Source organism: Oryzias latipes, chromosome 3, assembly GCF_053564925.1.
Source record: "Oryzias latipes strain Hd-rR chromosome 3, Olatipes_Hd-rR_3.1".
NCBI lineage: Eukaryota > Metazoa > Chordata > Actinopteri > Beloniformes > Adrianichthyidae > Oryzias > Oryzias latipes.
This window is the reverse complement of record NC_136239.1, coordinates 9859810-9880999: the sequence shown is the minus strand read 5'-3', so window position 1 is coordinate 9880999 and position 21190 is coordinate 9859810. Positions and strand designations below refer to the sequence as shown.

The 21190-nt window shown below is 40.1% G+C and overlaps 1 protein-coding gene across 4 annotated transcripts in view; it reads left to right on the top strand.

Annotated features, from left to right (window-relative positions):
* The window catches only part of lrp4 (low density lipoprotein receptor-related protein 4), a 252869-nt gene that overhangs the window by 77335 nt on the left and 154344 nt on the right, over nt 1-21190 (top strand). For all 4 annotated transcript variants that reach the window (XM_078945004.1, XM_078945006.1, XM_078945003.1 and 1 more), the window contains exon 2: nt 8060-8206. In XM_078945004.1, coding sequence (XP_078801130.1) covers nt 8060-8206 — 147 coding nt within the window. The remainder of the gene's footprint in view (nt 1-8059; nt 8207-21190) is intronic.

Sequence of the window (21190 nt, the reverse complement as noted above, 5' to 3'; positions counted from 1 at the left end):
TGTGCAACACTGAGGTGTGTTGTCAAATTCAGCTGCTTCACAACGGCTTGTGCTACGCAATTAAGTCACAGCAGCTCCTCATAGATTAGGACTGGCAAAACACTCGAGTCAGACCAAAAGTTTGACTCATTTCTCATTTCTCACATACCTAACCTATACCTAACACCACTTTGCACCTTTTGGATCAGCGTCCCATACACTTGAAGAGCTGACCCTTCTGGTAACCTGCTGGGAGGTCCACTCCTAATTACTTAGAAAGGCTTTTGATATTGTTTACAAATTGTGGCAACCTGTTTACCAGGCTGGGTTAGAATTGTGTGTTTTGTCCCCATGGCTTTCTCTTCATTTCTTCACAGGTGGCATTTAACCATTCAATGAAAACAACTGTGAATTGTTGAAAAAGAGGATGATTACTTCTTTTGGGCAGAGCACCTGTGTTACCCCAGGCCCAGCCTCTTTAGGCCTTTTGTTTGGCCTTATGGTAGCCAGCAGTGGAGGATCCTTGGTGGTCTCTATTTTCTTTTTACTTGGCTGGAGGTTTCATCCCTGTCATATTTGACAGGCTTCGAATAAAACGTACCACATTTTCCGCACTAAGAGGCACACTTAAGCCTTAAAAAAATACAAATAAAAAAAAAGGACTATGGGCCTTATGATCCTTATTCATGGTTTAATTCTGGTTGTGCTTACCGATGTGGAAGCGATTTTGAGAGGTAGACGGCACTGTGACAAAGTGGGGTTTTTTTTGTAACAAGCTGCTAAAAGGTTTGGGGGTTATTGTAAATATGCATAGGCGTACTGGTGTCGGCTGTGTTTTGTTACGTGTTACAAACAAGGTTGGGAGCTAAGGTTATTGTAAATACGCTAACATGGCTAACGTGCACCGTGTTACAAACAAGTTTTAGAATTACTGTGAATGCAGTTTATAAAGTCTGACTGACAGATGTATCTCAGTTAGGAGCCTTGTTAATATCAAAAGTTAAAAAATAGACCATTCATTGATGGTGGCCCCAATTCAGATATTTGTCCTTTAAAGTCCCACTATGATCATCTATTGGTCTATTGTGAAGGTTTCCCAGTAGTCTTTTAATAATGAGCATGCCGTTTTTAGCCAAAATAAAAAATCCTGTGCTTTTTTCTAGGTCAAAGTTTCTGCAGAGCACCAATAGTTCATCAGATCTTCGTCTCTGAGTTGTGGGCAGGACCCTTTGCACCGAGCAACCCCACTACCCCTAACCCCTCTCATGCTAAAAACTTGGAGTAGGGAGCTCCGGGCCCTCCTAGCATATTTGCTACATCACAAATACACTTTTCACATGCCATTTTGTTGTTTGCACCTTCTTTGCAACAATTTCAGTAAAGAAATAATTAAAATGAAATTTTAGCTTAATCTTCTCAATGTATCTTCCATGATAAGAAAAATTCCACGTGAACATGTGGAATTTTTTTAACACCAAAAACAGTTTTCATTGGAGTGGGTCTTTAAAACTGGTATGTTCTTCCACCACTAACTGGCTCTTTTGCACAAATGGGTATAGGAATCCATACAAATAAAATATATCTATATAGATGGATGGATGGATAGATGGATGAAAACCTTCTAAGATATTTTATTGTCAGTCTAGAATTGTGCAAAAAGAAGTGTGTTAAAAATCAAAAAGTTCAAAAAGTTGATATTGATTTGACACTCCCTCCTGACGAATTTTCCCACGGTGCTGATTTTCAGACACTTGGAGCCATTTTTAATATAAGATCAATGATAGTTTCAGCAGATCATACTGCCTTTGTACATTTAAACAGACAGATGTGTTTCTGTTAGGCCTCTACTTGCAGTACAATGTTAGCCACTGTTTCCAAAAAACACAGCCATGCATGTGATGCTTTATCTGTTTGATCCATCAGAGGATTGTTTTCCTGCCACTCTTTTAGGCACCAGGCTGCTCTATTTGTGTTCCTTCAGCTTTAGGTAACAACTTAATGTGTGCTGATCATTCTTTTTCTGCTTTTTTAGTAGGCTGCTTTTTTAGTAGGTTGCAATAGAAAAGATGTTTTGGGAATTTGGGAATATTGCTTCACAAAGATTATATCTGTGTTAACCCCAAACATAGAGCTTGTTTGTTTAAGAAGATATTTATTAGTCCAAATAATTAATACATTTCTCCAAGCGAACTATTGCCTCTCTGCAGAAACTATGTCTGAGAAAACAAGTTTTTTTTTCTAATTTCAGCGAAAAACAAAATTTTAATAAAGTGACACTGCGAACACTTTTGCAATAGGTCAAAAATGAACAGAATGGGACTTTAAATTATTTAAATGATATAAGTACAAAAAGCAGACTAAAGAAAAAAGTATCAGAAACCATTAAGAATATTTTTTTAAATATTACACAAGATTGGGCCTTCTTAGAAGTGAAATCTAAAGATTGGAAACATGATAGATGAGATTTGCCCAAACTGCTGAGTCACTTTAAAGTCAGTGGGGAAAGAATCTACATTTGACAATTAATTATGTGAGAAAAAAATTCAAATGCTCCTCAAAAGGATCCCTCCAGGAAATGAACATAGACTGTTTGATGAACTGATGAAATTTAAACCCATAAAGGGTGAGCCAAAGCCACCTGCAGGCTAAGCTTTCCAAAGGGGATGCACACTTCACTTGCCTTGAAGTTAGGGCTGTGACGATAACCGCATCACCGCGGTGATGTCCTCATCACCGCATCACCGCACTTTTTTTTACGCAATTTTTTTACTTTTTGCATATGGTGCGTGTTTGGAACTATAATAAACACATTAAACGCATTCATCTTTGCTTATAATTTACTTTTTCTGCTAGTCCTGTGTTCAGACTTTCCTTCATTCTTTCAGATTGTTTTCTCCTTTTCTCCCACCGCGCGTGCTCTCACTGTCTGCCTCTGCGCTGCACGTGGCACGCGGCTCCCTTTACAGTTACACAAACAGGCACGCGCTTTCAGAAGCACAGATCCTCATTCTACAACAGAAGTTTCCGTCTCGCAAGGAAAAACGATAAATTCATTGCTTTCTAATTGTTAATTTCCATTGTATTCATTTCCGTTATAAGCTGCGTGCGTTCTTAAGTGCGGGACACGGCCGCCCACCGGAGGATTTTGTGTTTGGGGGGGGGGGGGGATATTACTGTCCTCCTTCACTCCGTAACACCAAACATGAACGCGCGCTGTTAGATTTCCATGAAAATCACTACATGTTTTGTTTGGGAACTATTTTTTGCAGCGTAACGTTACGTTTCTGTATAAACAAAGGCGGAGCCTCCTGCCGCGCGTTCTACATGGATGTCAGGCTCACGGCTACCGGAAAGGGGACAGTGTCTGCAGTCTGCTTATTACTGGGCAATACATAATATTTTGAGAAGGTGCCTGTACCAGAGAGCACAGGTAAAACTTGCGTGCAGCTCCAGAGCGGTCCGCTGTAGAAGAATCAACACACACCCCCAACACACGTGTGCGCACCTTCCTCCTTTACCTACACAAGACTCTCCGCGCTCACACACACAGTCAATCTACAACGCCTATAGTTAGTTCACCAGTTAGATATGTAGTTGTCAGTTGTTACTGATGTTTGTTAATAAAGATTAGTACGTTGTAATTGTATTTATTTCCGATGCGGCCGCCGGGGGATTTTGTGTTTTTTTTTCGTTTTTTTTGGGGGGGGGCTGCGGTTAACCGCGACACCGCGCCCCCTGGTGGTTCATTACCGCGGTGATGAAAAATTCGACACCGTCACAGCTCTACTTGAAGCTAATGTGGGATGAAGTATTGCATACATTTTGTCAGACTATTTCAGATTTTCCATTATTTCTTGTTTCATTAAAAGGGGAAAAACTTTGAGGGCTGGAGCACAGATTTGAAGGCCCACTGTTCTTGTGGGATTTTTTTGACCATGGAAGACATATATAAAGAAAAAAGTAATCTTAAAATTACCTATCTGAATATCCCTTTATTCAAATCGTAAATCAGGAGCAGATGGAAAAAAACTGTACGAAACAGCTTGTATTTGGAATGTAGTAGGTATACTGGGCCACAAACTCTCTGCTCTGCTCCATTCTGATGCATCCACTTGTAGACAAATAGAGCCATGTACGTCTTAGTTTTCCTCGTCTGACCTGGTATCTGTATCAAAACTGTACATCTGCTTTGATCCAAGATTTTTCGCCATTTTTGTTGCACAGATAATGTTAGGTTGGGGGTTTGAGGGTCTGTAAGTCAGCTGGAGAGAGTGTAAACAGAGAGCTCTCATTTATGAGTGATGGAAAATAGGCGTAGGTTGCTCTGTGCCAACAGTTCTGCTCACAACTCTTCCAGTTGTTGTTGGGGGGGGGGGGGGGGGGGGACAAAATTTCAAAATAACATCTTTTCTTAAAAAAAAGAAGAAAAAAAACTTTTTTGAAGCAGAAATTGAAGGGTTAATTGGAATTTTAAACAAATGAAACAAGTAGAATTAAGTAATATTTTATGTTTATCATAGTTTTGAAGAAATAAAGAAAAACTGGGATTATATTCTTTATTTATTTTTTTCACTAATTAGCATAGAATATGGCTGTCTCAAATAAGGTTTTGTTTACGTCTAAAAAAAAAACCTCCCTCTTATTTTGTTGCGCATATCAGTTTTGGAATTTGTTTTATTTATGTTTTCTGACCATAATTTCCTTACCCTTGCAGTACTTGTGGTTGATGGTTTCAGGCACAAGTTGTGGTGTTCTGCTGAGAGCCAGTGACCTCATCTTTTTAAAGCATGTTTCACAATTGCAAGGCCAGTGATGTGGTCTTGTGTTGTCAGACTTTTGCCCCAGTGCACAGACTCTAATTTAACTGTGTGTACATGCATGCGCACACATGCTTTTACACACATCTGAACTAAACAGAAACGTTCTGGGTTACAAACGCATAGCACACAGCTCCTGGTCTTTCCATACAAAGAAGCGGCAAGATTCTGTGATTGCCAAATGCCACGCCCCTCGGATCAGAGGATGGCAGGAATTACAGACAGCACAAGAAAATTAAAAAGACAAGTTAAAGAAGAGGAAACTTGGATGACGCCATCTCCGTTCCCTGCCATTAGTGTGGGGTGTTCTGGAAACAAGGGGCAGTAAGCAAGTAAGAAGAGAGGAAGAAAGGGGGCACAATTTTTTGGGGAGGTGGGGGGAGAGACGATGGGGTTGTGAAGAAGGGTTGGTGGAAAGACAAGAATGAAGAGAAAAAGAGGGAGAGAGGGAAATGAAAAGAAAGAGGCCATTAATTTCATGCTGTGGGAGGGATCTGAAGGTTACTGAGCTCTGCCTGCCAGGCCTCCTGGGTTGACTGATGCCTTTGTGAGGAGGCCAGCAACCACACACACAAACACACACACCCACACACACACACAAACAGACTCACAGAGACACTTCAAGAAACGTTGGGTTGCGGCTGGCGAGTTTCGGCAAAACTGACACACAAACACGCACAGATGGTTATTAATGGGCTTCAAAGTGAGGGCAAAAAGGGAACCTTTATTAATAACCCTACCGGCCATGCTTTCGCTGTGATCTGTCCGGAGATGTGCTGTTTTTATTGCTGCAGGGAAGTATGCGAGGGCTGTGAAATTTTGCAACTATTTTGGCATACCTGTTGTGTTTGTGAACAGAAATGCGTTTTACAACATATCTCTTGTAAGTCCTATTTTTTGGCCTTTTTTTATATCAGGTTATGTTCCACGTAGAATACTGTAGCAGCTGTTTTTAATTGAATTACCTTTCTACTCCGCCTTGCTTACAAAAATTTAGTAATAATGATTCAAACAACATCTCACTGGTTGAGGCAGGAATGACCATGATAACGGTTATAAGTATTGTTTGGACCCATGTTTTAGGGAACCTTTAACTGTATTTCATTGTATCTGTCATTACACAAAGTGTATTTTTGCAAGTTTCCTAAGTCACATAACAATTGCTATTTATACGTAGGACCTCCAATATTAAAAAATATCGGCAAGTCACAACATAATCACAAATGCAAACATGCAAAAAAAATGGGCAAACCTGAACGGGTTCTACGCAGGTGGTCCGCACAGAATTTTAAAATCCTAGACCACTCAGTGAATGCGTAGAGCCAAAATGTTCATGCACAGGTTGTAGCAAACACTTAAACAACATGTAAGAGTGAAGTAGGTGAGACCCAGGTATAGGGATAGATACCGAGCCCCGGTATTGAACGAGCCCCGGGGAAACATTCTTCAAAACCGCAGTATCGTTAAGATCTATCGGTACTGGCGAAGTCGCTTTTTTTTTTGTGGCCCACAAGATGTAAACTAGAGCTGCGACAGTGTGGGTGGGATAAATAAGCTTGCTTCTTCCCACTCCTTTTCAAGCAATAAATCAAGCTCCACATTCTGTCTTTTAAATCTATGCATTTCATCTTTTCTGTAATTAGTTTGATAAATATGTGTAAATTCTTTATTGCTTTGACTACAATGCTTGAAATAAATCAATAAATAAAATGAAATAAATTTTTGATCGCCGCGCTATTTATGTATTTTACTTTTCAAGTTGGAAAAATGAATAAAGTAAAATGTTTTGTTATAAAAACAATGTTGTTGCATAATGAGGAAATAAAACACTTTGTGTTCCTAATTTATTTATTTATCGTCCTCAAAAAGTATCGATAAGAGTATTGTTAAAATACCAGATCGATAAACAGTATCAATAAGAGTAGTAGTACCGTTGAAAACCTGAACGATACCCATCCCTACCCAGGTATGTCATAGAGATTTTTTAATTTTTTCAACCCTCTCAAACCCTGCACACCATGCAAGGACCATGTTAGTGCTTTTCACATTATAAGCCTGCCTTCCTAGGACCCGTTGCAGGTCTGTTTTGTGCTCCTTGCCTACTGATTACAAAAGAGAAAATTTGACAATCAGTGTGTAGTTTGTGTTGGCATCCTATGAGGGGTCCTACAGGCACTTGCATGTCACCTGCTCATCTCATGCATGCGGAATTTGTGCGGTCAGTGGGGTGATCGTGCACAAATGCAGCATGCACGAGACGAGCAGATTAGTGCACCTTACTGATGTCTAGTGTAGTGTTAGGGCACCAAATGACAGCATCCCCCATACATCATAAGTTTTTGAAACTTACAAACACTTCACCATACATTAACAACACAAACGACAATGGAACGTTCTTTTTTCATGACCTCCCTTCAGGTGACCGCACAAGCCTCAAGGGAACTGCAAGACACATCTGCACTCGCTTTAAAATGCGGCCACAATCTGCATGGGACAGGAAAACCCAAAAACTTGCAGCACCTGTTTGGAGGTGGATGTGACTATGGCAGTAGACTGGATCATTAGTGTTCAATGGTCATCATTTTGTTTATTCAATAGGATGAAATTTTGAAAGATTTTTTATTTTTTGTTCTTGAGATTTCGACAAGAAGGTGCTTTATCTGGAATCCCTTTGTTGCACCTTGAATTGATTGGTGGCAAAAACATTTCAATAAATAGCACTTTTTTGAAACATTGGGAATAGTCCGTTTTGTCGCCATAGGCTAATCAAGTGCGCTGGGGTTGCTGGGAGCTGTATTGTGGCTAGAACTCAGGGGACACCCTGTGACTAATTGTGTAGTGCAACCAACTGTTGCTTTATGGGCATGAATTCTTAACACTACTAGTTGCAAAATGAACAAAGGGAAAGTAACAAAATACTAGTTGCATGTGTAATTTCTTAGGCTTGAAAAAAGGCAAACAGACTTAACCCTTTAACACCGGAGATGTGGCCAGCATAAATAGCACATGTCCTTTGACATATTGTAATTCCTTAACCATTTATGTGATAACTTCACTTCTGTAGTGTTGCATATTAGTGCAAGGGTGCTTTTCTCTGCTTCAGGTTCCGCTGGAATTATAGTAATTTTGTAAACAGTTGAAGAGTTACTGTAGTTCCGGTGTGAAAGGGTTAAGTATTTTTTATGACTTTATTACTATGATTACATCAAATAACCTGGATATGTGTGGTTAGCTCCAACCTTCTCTTATTTGTGTATTTACAGGAGTTCAGGCCAGTGGCGAGTGTGTGTGTGGGAAAAACCACTTTACATGTTCGGTCAGCGCGTTCGGAGAGTGTACCTGCATTCCTGCGCAGTGGCAATGTGATGGAGACAACGACTGTGGCGACCACAGTGACGAGGACGGATGCAGTGAGTCTTTCCTTTCTTTTCCTCTGGTTGTCATAGGTCACCAAAGAAACAAAGCTATCTCTGGACCACAAAGCTCCATCCATCCATCCATCTATTTGGATGTTAGGACTACAAAGCTTTTTCAAAATTATTTCAGTTGTCCCTTTTTCAGTCTAACACCGACTTTGTAACGTTACAAAGGTACTACTAATAAATTTTCATACAAAGTGCCTGTTATTATATTTATGAAATACAGTTTTTATAAACGTTCCATGAATTATTTTTTTTTTAATTTTTCCGCCACGTCTTAAAGTTCGCTCTGTAAAAATACAGTCTGACTTTGTCCGAACACGATCCGTGTTCATATGTAGACGAAACACAAAACAGCTTGTTACCATAGCATTTTGCATAGCATTATAACATTCAGCGTCTTAGCATTAGTGTCTAACGACACAGCTGTCTACAAATTAACACTTTTAATAAACGTTCTGTTGCTGCTGTAAGTCCTACAGATTAATCCTTCAGTTCTTTCTGGATCCTGTTAAAAATCCTCATATCTTACGCAGCTTCATCAGCCAGTACTAAAGGCTACACGTAAACAATTACCAGAAGTTATGGGTATGGAGGGTGCTTTCCCCAGCGTGTGCGCTAGTGGGTTTTTTTTTCAGCCTTGCAGAAAAAGCTTGTCTTTGCTTGCTGCCGTTTTCACATTGCATGAGACGAGCGACCTTACTCCAAACAACGGGAGCACATGATAGCAAAGAACTGCGAAAATAGAAATATAAATTTTCCTAAACATTAATAGCCTAAAACAACAAATTTTAATTAATTGATCAAATCGATTTATCACCCAGCCCTACAAAGATCTGATCTCAGAAGATTTATGAAAATATGGTAAGCCGAACACATTCTGTACAAGAGACACGGCATGGAGGAGATTGAATAACTTTGTCAATAGCCAATCAGGATGCAGAACACGCAGTGCTGGAAAAAAAGTCATGCAAAGTTTCCCTGAAAGAAATCTGAAAAACAGCGAAAATTGAACAGCAATATAGAAAGGGACTGTTATATATATTAAAAAATAAGTAATGAGATACTTCTCACATGTAAAACCAACTTTAGTTAAGGAAAAAAGGTTTTCTTTTGTTTGCACAATCTTAATGGATGTGTCACTTAAACTACAATTAATTGATATTTGTGTTTAAAAAAAGAGAAGAATGTAAGAAAAAGCATTATTTTGGAGGCATGAATAACATTTTGAATTAGCTAAATTTACAATCTCAAGTTCTAAAATGTACAACAGGAATTTACCACTGAGTATAATGTGCGAGTTCCTTGAGTAAGGCTTTAAACACCTACTATAAGGCCAAGACTCTGGTTGTTCTTGGCAGCTACCAGGTGTGATTTCTGCATACCTGCATGACTCCTGGAGTTTGTTAGAAAGATGAAAGTTTGCCGAGGCAATTATCTTCCATAAACAGAGTCCGAAGAAAATCCAACTGAGCTCATATTTTTCCCATCATCAGTTAGTAAAACAGCGAATGGTTACTGGTGATGCGGGGTAGCTTTCTCGAAGTCTGTGGTGTAAGCCCTAAGCACAGAAAATGCTTGAGTGACTTTTGGCACCAGATGAAGTTGGCCTGAAGGCAAGTCTTGGCAGCGAAGGCAGACTGGAGTATTTTCGTGCAGAACGTTTTAGCTTGTCAAGTAAAGGAGATCTACGCTTCTTTTACACTTCTGTTTCAATGGGAAACGTTAATGTGAAGGCCTTTTACTCCCTTCACTGCTCATTCTTAGAGCTGACAAGCAGATGCTCCCTGCTTTTCAACTTGCTTTTGAGGTATACTACTCTGTTTGTGTGCTCAGATTCCTTCCCCATCACTCTTCTTCTGTCCCATTAAGCTTGTTAGTGACTAGAAGAGAGGATGCTAAGTGTTATTGATCTCTGACTAGTTGAATGTTTAGTGAATCAGATTGCCACATATTGATTGGCAGTGCATTGCTTATTAAAAGAGACACATTGAAGCAGCTGACAGATATCAGTGTCTAGCTGAACCTTCCCAATCCATTAGTAGTGCATGATAGATCCTCTGCTGTTTTGCTCTGTATTTGGATGATTTCCAGCCAGCTTTGTACTGCAGAGCTTGTGTTGCAGTGATTGGTTCAATATTAATGGGGAGCCATTAAAACAATTTCCGCACCATGGTTCTTCCTAGCCTCTACAATCAACCACACTGTTTAATCCCAGACCTTTGTTGTCCCATATCTTTGAGGGAATTATGCATTTTTTGCAAGTTTGACCAGTTTTCTGGATGCTTTGTTTTTGTGTTATGTGTTTTCAATGTTTTTTTTTTGTACAGAATATTGTAGCTTTCCTGTTTTAGATTACAGCCATTCTTTAAATCAAAGAATTAGTTCATTGGTACGTGCTGTTGAAACACAGGTTAAACTTGCAAAGCTTGGATCTGAAGGAAAATTTGACAAAAGCTTTTCAGTTTGATGAATACTTCCACTTTTTATGGTGTCAGCTGTTTTTTATTGATGTCAGACTGCTGTGACTTTGTTGCATCTTTTATTTTCTGTTGTAAGGTTTTCTTGTAAAGTTTTGGCCCTTTGAGCTTCTCAGCAAAGATGACCACAAACAAAGACTCCACTCAGGGCTTAAAGTATCAACGGTGGCTGTTCGTGGCGTGGTTTGTGGAAGCACACTGACAATTGGAGGTCATACTTCTTGTTAGATTTTTTTTTTAAGTTTCAGGCTCAAGTATAAAGCCAGATTTTTATGTCTCCCTATTTAATTCAAAGGTAGGGGTTGTTTTCTTTTTCCAAACCATCAGTTCTGATTCTACTACAACGCTACTACTACAATTTTTAAAATTTTTAGGGGCGTGTTCTTTTCTTGATTGGCAGGTAAGTGGACAGATTGATGGACTTGACATATTTCTCAACAACAATTTGTCCTGCCCAATCACTCTTTTTTTTTTTTTTTTTTTTTTTTTTTTTTGGAGCGTTGTTGAGTTTTGGACATAGTAAAGCCTTAAGTGCCCTTACGGGTTGGTAGGGGCTGTCTGCTGGTGAAACGTGTGCAAACCTGTTCATGGTGTGCAAGTGGAACGCATGAAAAATCAAGATTATAAACCATTCGGTAAGCAGATAGAGAGAAAATGTACACATTGTTTTCTACAGGCATGTCCGGTCATAGCAAACATCTATCCAACACATAAGGTGAAGTGAGGATCAAGTAAGTGAGACGCAGGTGTGTCATACGGATTTTAACATTTTTAACCCCCTAAATCCTGCGCACTGATGAAAATTAATAAACAATTGCGTTTTTGGCATTAAGGAAACATAAACGTACAACTTTGATCAACGACAAAGCCACACCATTTGATAAATTGTTGGTGCTACCGCTACCTTGGTCAGGATCCTGGTGGAGTGATACATACGTATGCTGGTAAATGGCGTATACTTATATAGCGCCTTTCTTCCTACAAGGCCAAAGCGCTTTACAGTCACAGACCCATTCACCCAGTCACACACACATTCACACACACATTCATACACAGGCACCCGCCTACCACCAGAGGCAAGGTGGGGTTCAGTGTCTTGCCCAGGGATACTTCGACTCATGGGCGTGCAAGGCGGGAATCGAACCTGCAACCTTACGATCATGGGACGACCGCCTTACCGCTGTACCACGGCCGCCCGTATGCTTCATCTGTTTGTGAATAAAGTTGAATAAATTTTGACATATCTGACTTGTTTAGCTTTATGTTCCTATAGTCCAAATTTACTTTTCCTTTAAAAATAAAAAACGTTTTATTGTTCTTCAACCATGTGGCCCCAGAGCCCCAGTTTGCAAACCCTTTGACTAGAGTGTGGCGTAAGGGCACCAGTCAACAGCATCAGTTGTACATCATAGGTGCGTGTAACCTACATTATCCTTTAGAGTACTTCACAATATACTTACCACAAGCAGGACAATGGTACATTCCATGTTCGTAACGTCCCTTAAGGTGGCTGCTCAAGCCTCAAGGAAACCGCAAGACATACCCTCCATAGACATGCCCTCCATGTTCCCAGACTTTCCAAAAATCCCTAAGGACCCATACGAGTCAACCCCTGTACGGGTGCATGTAACTATGTTCTAGTTATTATCCATAGCCCACCTTAGACGTCTCTTTCTTTCACTGTTCAGAATCCTGTATGTGGCTTTAGAGATTATTTGTCCAGTCGATTTATGGCCTAAAAATGAAAATGAAAAGCATCATTCTTTTGTCAGATAAAGAGTGTTGTAAAACGTAATATTTGCTTTTTTGAGTTTAATACGAAAGGGTCGGTAGAGGTGTATTTAGGTAAGGGAGCAATGACTTTACATAGGAAGCATAGACATTACATAGGGAATGCCTTTGTATTGGAGAGTCTCTGAGGAAAGTCTAGGCCCACGTGACTTCTGTGGCTCTGATTGAATTAAGTGAGTCAAATTGTAAAACTGAAGTGAAATTTTATGGTTTCTATCAAGGTTCCCTAAACACGGCAGACAATTGAATTGGCAGAGGCACAGCTCCGCTGTAAGACGGAGGGAGAGCAGCTTCCACAGTTAAGATCGGCAGACGCGTGCAACCGTGAGAATACAGAGTCACAATGAACTCACACAGAGAAATACAGAGGGCCATGTCTTTCCTGCTGAATCGAAGCAGTGTGGAATGTGGCGTCCAGACTTTGTTTGAACTTTAAAGTATTTATCATTTATACCAATTTAACAATTAGCAGACAAAGAGCAACTGTTTGGAATCACCCTGCAGGATGCCGTCGTGTTTTGGAGAGTGAGCGAAACTCTGGGAGGATGGGAGCAGATTCCGGCTGCGCCTGTGAAGTGATACAATTACAACATGAGAATCATGTGAAAATTGTGTGTCCTCCGTGAGTGTTTGTGCTTGTGTCTTATGATTGCGTTCCCCCAGATGAAGTTTCATTGCTGCACAGAGAGCAAAGAAGTAATGTGGAAGAGTTAATGAGGAGCCACGACGAGCGTGTAATAAGATCTATTGTGCTGATGTGTGTATGTATAAGTTTGGGTTAAGTTTTGAACACCGGGGCAGGAATTTTATTACTCCCTGTCGGGCAAGGGGGGAGGAGGAAATGGGCTTCCCAGGCATGCGTTCACCTCTTCACCTCCTTTAACGTCGGCCTGTTTTTACTAGACCACTCTGGGTGGGGGGCTCTTTGCTGGGTTATCGTAAATCTTCAGTTTAAAGAAAATATTCCTAAACTTAAAAGCTTTGTTTGTGACATTTTTTAAAGCATTTTTACCTTAAAGACCCATTCAGAGGAAAATTGTAATTTTGGTGGCTTTTAAATGTTCTAATGGCATTTTCTAAAGATGGACGTCAAATACAAAGAAAATGAGGCTTAAAATTTAATTTCTGAGTATTTCGTTATTCAAATTGTTGTAAATCAGGAGCAGTTGAAAAAAGCCAGTTTGAAAAAGAGCGTATGATATTACGATACGCTAAAATCTCAATTCGGTTCGATTCAGAATTTCATAGGGCTCAGTTTGGTACATTTTGGTTCGGTACTGCTTTTTAACAAATCTGCCTGATATGAACTGCTATTTATTATTTTATTGTTATTTATTGTCTGTGTTTGTGTGTGTTTTGCTGCTGGACACCTGAATTTCTCCCTTGGGAGATTAATGAAATTGTTGTCTGTCTGTCTGTCTGTCCGTCCCTCCGTCGGTCCGTCCGTCCCGAACCGAGCCGAGCCCTATGAAATTCTGAACTTAATTGAAATTTTAGCGTATTGTTACACCCCAAGTTATTACTCAGTCATTCTATTGGTCAGAATAACCATTCTTACTCTGATAACCTTTTAAACATCTTTTTAATAATCCTAATTTTGTAATCACTGTTTACTCATGTTATCTGGCTCCAACATTGGAGACTTCTTCTTGTTGGAGAGAGATGTAAACCTTTTTCTGTGGGTGACGTCAAAGTCACTCGATCCAGTCCTCATATACAGTCAATGGTGGGAAACCAAATGGTTGCTTTATTGGGATTCGACCAACTTCCTATTGTTTATGACTGTCACAGATAATTTAATAAGTTTCTAAGTTTTGCTCATTTTTACAAAGAAAATTGTCACTCATTTAACCCCCTTTTACTATTTTTCATGGTCAAATGACCAACCCTTTAACTGGAAAACAATCACTGCCTGAGAATGGAGAAATCTAAGCTGATCTAATTATTAACGAAATACTTATCTGAATATTTCCATAAGAGGAAAATGGGCATGAAATTTAAAAGTAAAAAGTCTGGTTCCCCAAGCTTTCAATTTGATTCATTTTATACAATTGTAGCAAACGATCTGTATTTCGTTTTTACCAGAAAGACGAAACACTACAGAAGGTAAATCAATATGACTCGTAATGTCAACTATAAGGAAGACAAATTAACTCAGAAATGTTGTTCCTTAGCCTAATTAAAAAAAGACAGTGAATTGAATCACCTGCACTCTGAGCAGGATCCATCAGCAAAATTAGAGAAGAACACAAAGATAAGCTTAATAAAAAGGACCCTTTAAAAACTCCAAACCAAAATGCTATAATAATATTAATGATTACAAAAGCTGCAAAATAGTTCTCTTTGTTGTCAAATATGTAATTTCACAAAACAAATATATTTTAAATAACTAGTTATTCAACTCCTGTAGGTACAGAAAATAAAAATTCCTTTTTAAGTTGTTGTCATTATAAGTTTGATCGGCCACTACTGCATGCTTGCTGCATGATGAGCCATCTTTGGTCCAGAAAAAAGGTGAGCCAAGCTCATTTTTTTTTATTTGGGAAGCTCCACCAATTTATATTTCTCCCCGTCAGGTCAACAGTATTTCTTTATGCAGGACCAGCTTATTTGTAAAGGCAGCTTCAGAACAGCTGATATTTGTTATCGCTCTTGAGTTCAAAGCACTGTTTGATATCTGGTGCATCATCAGAAAAATCAAGACCTGTCACTTTGGTATGGATTGACCTAGATTCATCTTGGTCAAACAGGTGAAATCTAGGGAAACAGAATGTGAAATGATAGTTCTTAAGACAAATCTTAATTAAATTAAATGAGTTTTTACCAGCAAAGGATGAATAATAGGTATAAATGAAAGAGTTTCTCTAATGGAATTCTTTTAATCTGACTGGAATGATTCTGGTGTCTGTAAAAGCTCTGTGATCATCAAATCTGTGTTCTGCTGTTTGGAGCCGAGGAGCTTGTTACTGGGCCATGCAGCTCAAGGACAGAAAACTAATTAGCTTTGATGGAATTTAATGAAGACATAACTCACTGACATTTCATCAAATTAATTACACCCTTCCTTTTTTTCTCCATGAATCCAGCTGCCTGTGCTCAGGGTTCCACACAGCTCTGGATGGCATAAAGACACTCTGTTACCGTATTTTCACGATCATAGGGCGCACTGAATTTTAAGGCACGTTAAAACATACTGGTAAAACATGCAGTCACCATCAGCATCCAAAAATCCATCAAAGTCCTCATCTTCTGTATCTGAAATGTATAGCTTGGCTAAATTACAGCTAGGCTAAACACGCCAGCTTCCTTTTCGTCATTGTCAGAGTCCGTCTCATTGCCCCGCTGCTCGTCATGAATGAAGAAGACATAACTCACGAAAGTGCAAGCAGACAAGTTAGCCTAAGCATCTACAATCCATTCAAAAACTGTGGCGTAACTCGCCTGGCGCTGCCTTCCAGTCTTAGTAAAACGGTGTTTGCCATTCGACAATGTGACTCACCGGGTTGTCAAAAGTGAACGGCACCTCCTCAATGTTGGTGATGTGGCTGGGCTGGATGTGTTAGTCGGCAATCTTTTCACTGCAGTTGGAGCGGAAGATGGACAGCTTTTCCTTGTAATCCACTGGAAGGTGCTGCCCACCATAGTCCTTGCCTGGATGAAAAGATGAAGGCTTTTCATAAAATGAAAGACGGACATCCTTGAAAATGTTCAATTATCATTTCCTCAACAAATGCAACTGCCTTCAGTCGAATAGTGAATGTAGAGACGGTTCTATCGAACCATAGATTCATCAATCTTGAATTCTTTCGCAACTGCTTGATCCCCACGTTCCTCTGCGTAGCTGATGGTGTGCAGTTTAAACTGTGATTCACAAGCGTGTCTCTTTGCAGGTTGCATTTTCAGGGTTGCCGAAACGATGTAGTTAATAACTCGCATAACTGCACTTTTGTGCTATTCGGTGGGGTTGTCTTCTTTCACGTCCTTACTCCCCTCCTTACTGCTCTCATGCTGTTCTCCCCTACGTCCTCTTTACCAAGGGCACACTGTAGATTTTGGAGAAAATGTACAACTTTTATGGTCGTGAAAATACTGTATGCGTGATTGCAAGCCAGCTCAATGAGAGGGTTTGTTACCATTTCTTTAATGTAGGAGGTCGTGTTTATGTTGGTGGCTGTATACTCCACGTCCATAAACCCCTGTGAGGAAAATGTGAAGCTGCTTCTTAGGAAATTGCAGTTGGTGCATGTAGTGTTGAAGATTACGCTGTCAGAGGTAAAATGAAGTGGACAAAACAAGATCAAGGACTGACAAATGTTTATTACATGTCACAGTTGGTATTTTCTGCTCTAGTCTTCACACACTTTTTAAAATCCTGTGTTATTCTATTGAAGAATGAGAACAGAGTCACAATGTTGTATTGTTGGACTGAAAGAAAAATCAAGGAAAATATAATAAGTGAAACTTTTCTGGATGGTAGACGAAGGTTTTAGGCTAGTATTTCAGAGGTAAAACAAAAATACTGATTGAAAATGGAATTGGTTTGATCATTTTGAACCATTTACTTTTAACTAATTTGCAGATTCTTGTATCCATTATTATTTTATTCATCCTGCTAATAGAATTTGTTCAACTGGTCACTTGATCTTCTAGTCAAGACCCCGTGACTGCAGATGATCTGTGAGGTTCATCAGTCACGTTTCTGATCCTAATTTTGTCCTATTTGCTTCATGCAAAGAAAAAATCCACCAAAGCATTCACCATATTGGAAAAAAGAATTGTATTAAAATCCTGCTTAAAATCCATGCAGGGAGTGTCAAGCAGTTCCTAGCTTTAGCTTTCGTGCTGAAAGACAAGTAAAAGGAGTGAGACACATATACCTTAAAGTGACAGACACCAGTACTCACAAGCAGAATTATGATGTAATTAAATGTGGTTTATTAAACATTCGATCCATTTCCTCTATGTCATTCTTAGTCAATGAGTTAATTAATGAAAACAAACTTAGTCTTCTAGCCTTAACAGAAACTTGGCTCCAACAGGATGACTGTGTTAGACTGAATGAAGCAATTCCCCTAGTTATGCTAACTATCAGAAATCCAGGATTTTAGGGAAAGGAGGTGGTTTGGCAGTAATATCAACGTCAAGCTTACTTCTCAGCCCTAAAGTCAAACATGTTTATAACTCATTTGAAAGCATTATATTGTCTATAAATCACCCAAACAGGAAGACTCAAAAACCTGTTTTATTCATAATTATTTACCCCCCCCCCCCCCCCCCCGGTCCGTATTCAGAATTTTTAATTGAATTTTCTGACTTACTATTGACTACTGTTTTAGATTCTGATCAAATTATAATAAAAGGGGATTTTAATATTCATGTTGATGACCCCAGTGACTGTTTAAGCAATGCTTTTGCAGCTTTATTAGATGATGTTGGTTTCACCCAAAATGTCAAGTGCAGCCTTTGACACTATCGACCACAGTATTTTACTCCAAAGATTAGAGCATGACATAGGGATTAGAGGATCTGCCATCCAGTGGTTTAAATCCTATATATCCGATAGGTACCAGTTTGTTAATGTAAATGGACAGTCCTCTCATTGCAATCGAGTCCCACAGGGCTCAGTTTTAGGACCCATCCTGTATGTGCTTTAAATGCTACCCTTAGGAAACATAATCAGGAAACACAGCATTGATTTTCACTGTTATGCAGATGATACACAGTTGTATTTATCTATTAAACCTGACCAGAATGACCAGATAGAGAAACTGAATGCCTGCATCAGAGAAATCAAGACCTGGATGACAATTAATTACATTCTCCTGAACCCAGAAAAAACTGAGGTCATTATACTAGATCCTAAAAAGCTCTCAGAGATGCTCTGTCTGCTCAGATGGTCTCCCTGGATGGTGTAAGTATAGCCTCCAATTCCAATGTTAGAAACCTTGGGGTTTTATTTGACCAGGATTTATCATTTGAGGCTCACATATCTCAGGCGTGTAAAACTGCATTTTTTCACCTGTGGAATATAGCTAAGATCAGAGATATACTCTATAAAAGTAATGCTGAAAAACTCATTCATGTGTTTGTTACGTCTAGACTGGATTACTGTAACTCTTTGTTAGCAGCGTGTCCGAAGAGTTTTTTAAGAAGTCTCCTGCTTGCTTGTTCAGAACGCAGCAGCTAGATTGTTAGCAGGAACTAGCTAACAAGACAAGACAGAAAATTAAAAAGAAAATTAATGAAATTAAAGCCGCAAGCGGCGTTGTATGGCCCGCAGACGCAACCAGCCTTCCACGCCCAACTCTACGCACCACCACTGCCCTCACCGCCCTCACCGCCCTCAACGACCACCTTTGATCAAGGCTAGTCAAAGCTGCATTTGCTAATTGTGCTAAACTATGCTAACAATGCTAATGTGGCTAAAAGTGCTAGCTTTCGTTTACTAAAGGCCCAGTATTAGCACCTTATTGATGACTAGAGTTTGGCCCAGGCACGTTGTACAGCTTTTTCAATTTTTTAAACCCCTGCATCACTCGCACGGCCAAACAACTTACATTTTTCTTGCAGGTACTTCAAAATACTCGTAAAAAATGTACGTTTTGCAATTGTACGTTTACATGTCATGACGTCCCTTTAGATAACCGTACAAGCATATGTAGCACCTGTGACTAAGCCTTTACTCATTTCATTAGTCTTAGTGTACCAACTCTAACACAAAGCACATCAATTGGATTTTTTAAGGGCGCCACAAAGTGGGAGTGTATTGAGCTAAACTATTTGTTTAATTGTGTTGCATAGTTACAGCATTTTGTTCTTCTGACATGCCGACAAAATAAACAGTTAGCAGACATTTCCTCCAGCCTCCTTGCTAGTGTTCCCATTTTATGTTTGTCATTTGTGGCTTGACTAATTAAAAGTAACGAGTGGTGGCGGGTTTTCCTGAATAGAGGTGCAGCTGCAGATGTTAGTCTCAGTTGGGTGCAGCACTCTCCAGATGGAGCATTAGTGTTATTATAAGCCAAATAGATTGCAGAGGCAAAAGCATACACAGGTGTGACGCTGTTACGTGCTCTCATTGGCTCAACAGACTTGTTCTTTGTGGTTCCTCGCGACAGTCGCTTAACTTTGTAAAAACTTTTGTTCTCACAGAGGTGGTTCTTCTTTCTTGTGAATGACTAAACGTGCTGACAGTTGCAGCTCAGATTGTTGTTGACTTTTACTGTTGATCCATGCATTCATCAGTTGCACCACAACCTCAGCTGTGTTTGCTTTATTTGAACCTGCTTTTGTGCTGAAGTGCTTGTGTGTTAGTGTGTGTGTGAACATGTTAATCACCTCCCCACTCACACAGCCTCATTATGTAATCAAAGCTGCTTTCAGAACACAGATTGAATTTTTGGTCCCACTCTTGGCTCAGGGAGGGACGTTATAAAAGATCAGTAAATAAGTTAATAGCCGTGTTTACATGGGCAAAAGTAATCGGAAAGAACGCCTGATCGGAAAGAAAATGCGTCATGTAAACGCACCATTCGGAATACTCTGCCCCGGTCAGACTCGTTCGGATCAGAATTTCTTTCCGATCGAGATAAGTGGGTTATACCGATCGTTTATCCGATCGTGGAGCATGTAAACGGTCATTCCGATTGTGTGTCACTTCTGCTCTGGTTTACGTCACGCATAGATGGTGTTTCGCTGAGAGAAAGCCTTGGAGCGCATACGGGACCGACCAGCTGCTCTGCGGACGCCCCGTGTAAAGCGCCACTCCGCTCTCGCCCCGCTGGCTCTCCCTTCTCTTTCACCCCTCACGAGAGAGATGCGGGGAAGGAGTGCTTCGTGCCCCACGATGCTCACTCGGTCCACTGGCACCCGAGTGAGCAGAGGAGCTGGATTAATAACTTCGTGTCTGAGGGGAGGAGGATGCTTGTTCGGTGTGCGTTTTTTGTTGTTGTTTAGTTATGTGTGGGAGAATTCAGACTGCGAGCCGTCCCGCCGCTCTGGGTTAGCGGCTGCAGGATTTAGGAGGAACCGCCAGCTCACGCAGCGAGTTTGGAGAAGCAGAAATAAATGTCGCTCAGTCCTTTTCAACACTACTGCGCCTGCCCAAATGATTCATTACGACCGAAAGTGTGAGCCATGGCAACGTTTGTTCTAATCGGAAAAAGGTTTTCTGAACCCATGTGCACGGGTGAATTTTAACCCGACCATTGATCCGATCAAGATATTCTGCCCATGTAACCGCAACTAATGGCACCTAACCCCCTCACCTGCTAATACTGCTTCAAGTGAGTCTGACCGTGTACCCGACTCAGTCAGGTCAAAATGTCCACTTCTAAATAAACTGTCTGGTGTGGGCTGCCATGAGATTAACGGAGCAGATTCCTGGTCCAGACAGGATTTTAATGAGCTCCGATTTTTTTTTTTCTCCTATGTCACTGTGGAGGAAAACTTAATTCTGGGTGTTATTTTTCTCAGAAAGGCATGGCGTTTAATTATGTCTGTTAATTTAATATCACGGTTAATTCTTGGATTTTGAGGTTGTGATGTCTTTCAAATGCATAACAATTTCTGCCTGTTCATGGGTTCTCTTTGGTTTTCCCCCTTTCTCTGCCAATATTATCCCTACTCACCCATTGAGAACTAACTCTTAATGCCTGAGTCTGTTTATGTATCGGCAATAGGTAAATGTGCAAATGTCAAGACA